Source organism: Mesitornis unicolor, unplaced genomic scaffold (assembly GCF_000695765.1).
Source record: "Mesitornis unicolor isolate BGI_N332 unplaced genomic scaffold, ASM69576v1 scaffold31915, whole genome shotgun sequence".
Taxonomy (NCBI): Eukaryota; Metazoa; Chordata; class Aves; order Mesitornithiformes; family Mesitornithidae; genus Mesitornis; species Mesitornis unicolor.
In genome coordinates, this window is record NW_010185413.1 from 1 (window position 1) to 822 (window position 822).

At 65.6% G+C, this 822-nt stretch overlaps 1 protein-coding gene across 1 annotated transcript in view; it reads left to right on the forward strand.

Annotated features, from left to right (window-relative positions):
• Positions 1-87: 87 nt before the first annotated feature.
• Positions 88-822, forward strand: part of LOC104540920 (tyrosine-protein kinase HCK-like) — a gene marked incomplete at both ends in the record, with an annotated part of 5,850 nt that continues 5,115 nt past the window's right edge. Inside the window, 4 exon segments of the mRNA XM_010184840.1 lie at positions 88-175; positions 177-223; positions 461-651; positions 792-798. Of these exon segments, the coding sequence (XP_010183142.1) occupies positions 88-175; positions 177-223; positions 461-651; positions 792-798 (333 nt within the window).

An 822-nucleotide genomic window follows, 5' to 3' on the forward strand; every position in this document is an offset into this window, starting at 1 on the left:
ACTGGGAGCAGTGGATTTTGGAGCCACAATGGAGCCACAATGGAGCCCCTCTGCGTGGGGGCTGGCAGCTCACCCCTCCCCAACCAGGCTGCTACTCGCTGTCGGTGCGGGACGGGGACGACGTGCACGGCGGCACGGTGAAGCATTACAAGATCCGGGCGCTGGATAGCGGCGGCGCTTTCATCCTTCGAGACGCTGCAGGACCTGGTCCAGCACTACAAGGGTGAGCCCTGGGGTTGTGTGGGGATCTGAGGGGCTTCTGCTTGGGACTCCCCTTCCCCTGGCAGTGCCAGCATGGTGCGGTAATGCCCAACAAGGTGGAGCAATGGCCGGTGTCCACTGGGGTTTGCAGCGGGGTGCCAAGACGTGTCTGGTGGCCACAGAAGCTGCTGTGGGCTCGGCTCCGAAGGCCGAGGTGGCCGCTGAGAGCTTGGTTGATGGCTGGGTTTGCTCCCCGCAGGGCAGAGCGATGGGCTGTGCCAGAAGCTGAGCCAGCCCTGCTGTGTGCCCAGGCCCCAGAAGCCCTGGGAGAAAGACGCCTGGGAGATCCCTCGGGAGTCGCTGAGGCTGGAGAGGAAGCTGGGAGCCGGGCAGTTTGGAGAAGTGTGGATGGGTGAGAGCGATGGGGGGGCAGCAGGGAGGAGGATGAAGGTGGAGGAGGAGGAAGGGCAAGGGATGGGGTGGGAGGGAGCAGGAGAAGTGCCTGGGGCCGTGCGTGGTCTCCAGCCCTCGCACAGTGGCTCCATCTGGCTCCAAACCCCAGTGCTCCCAGTTGCCCGGGCACTGGGCAGCCTGGGAACGGTGTCGTGCCACCCGCCGCGA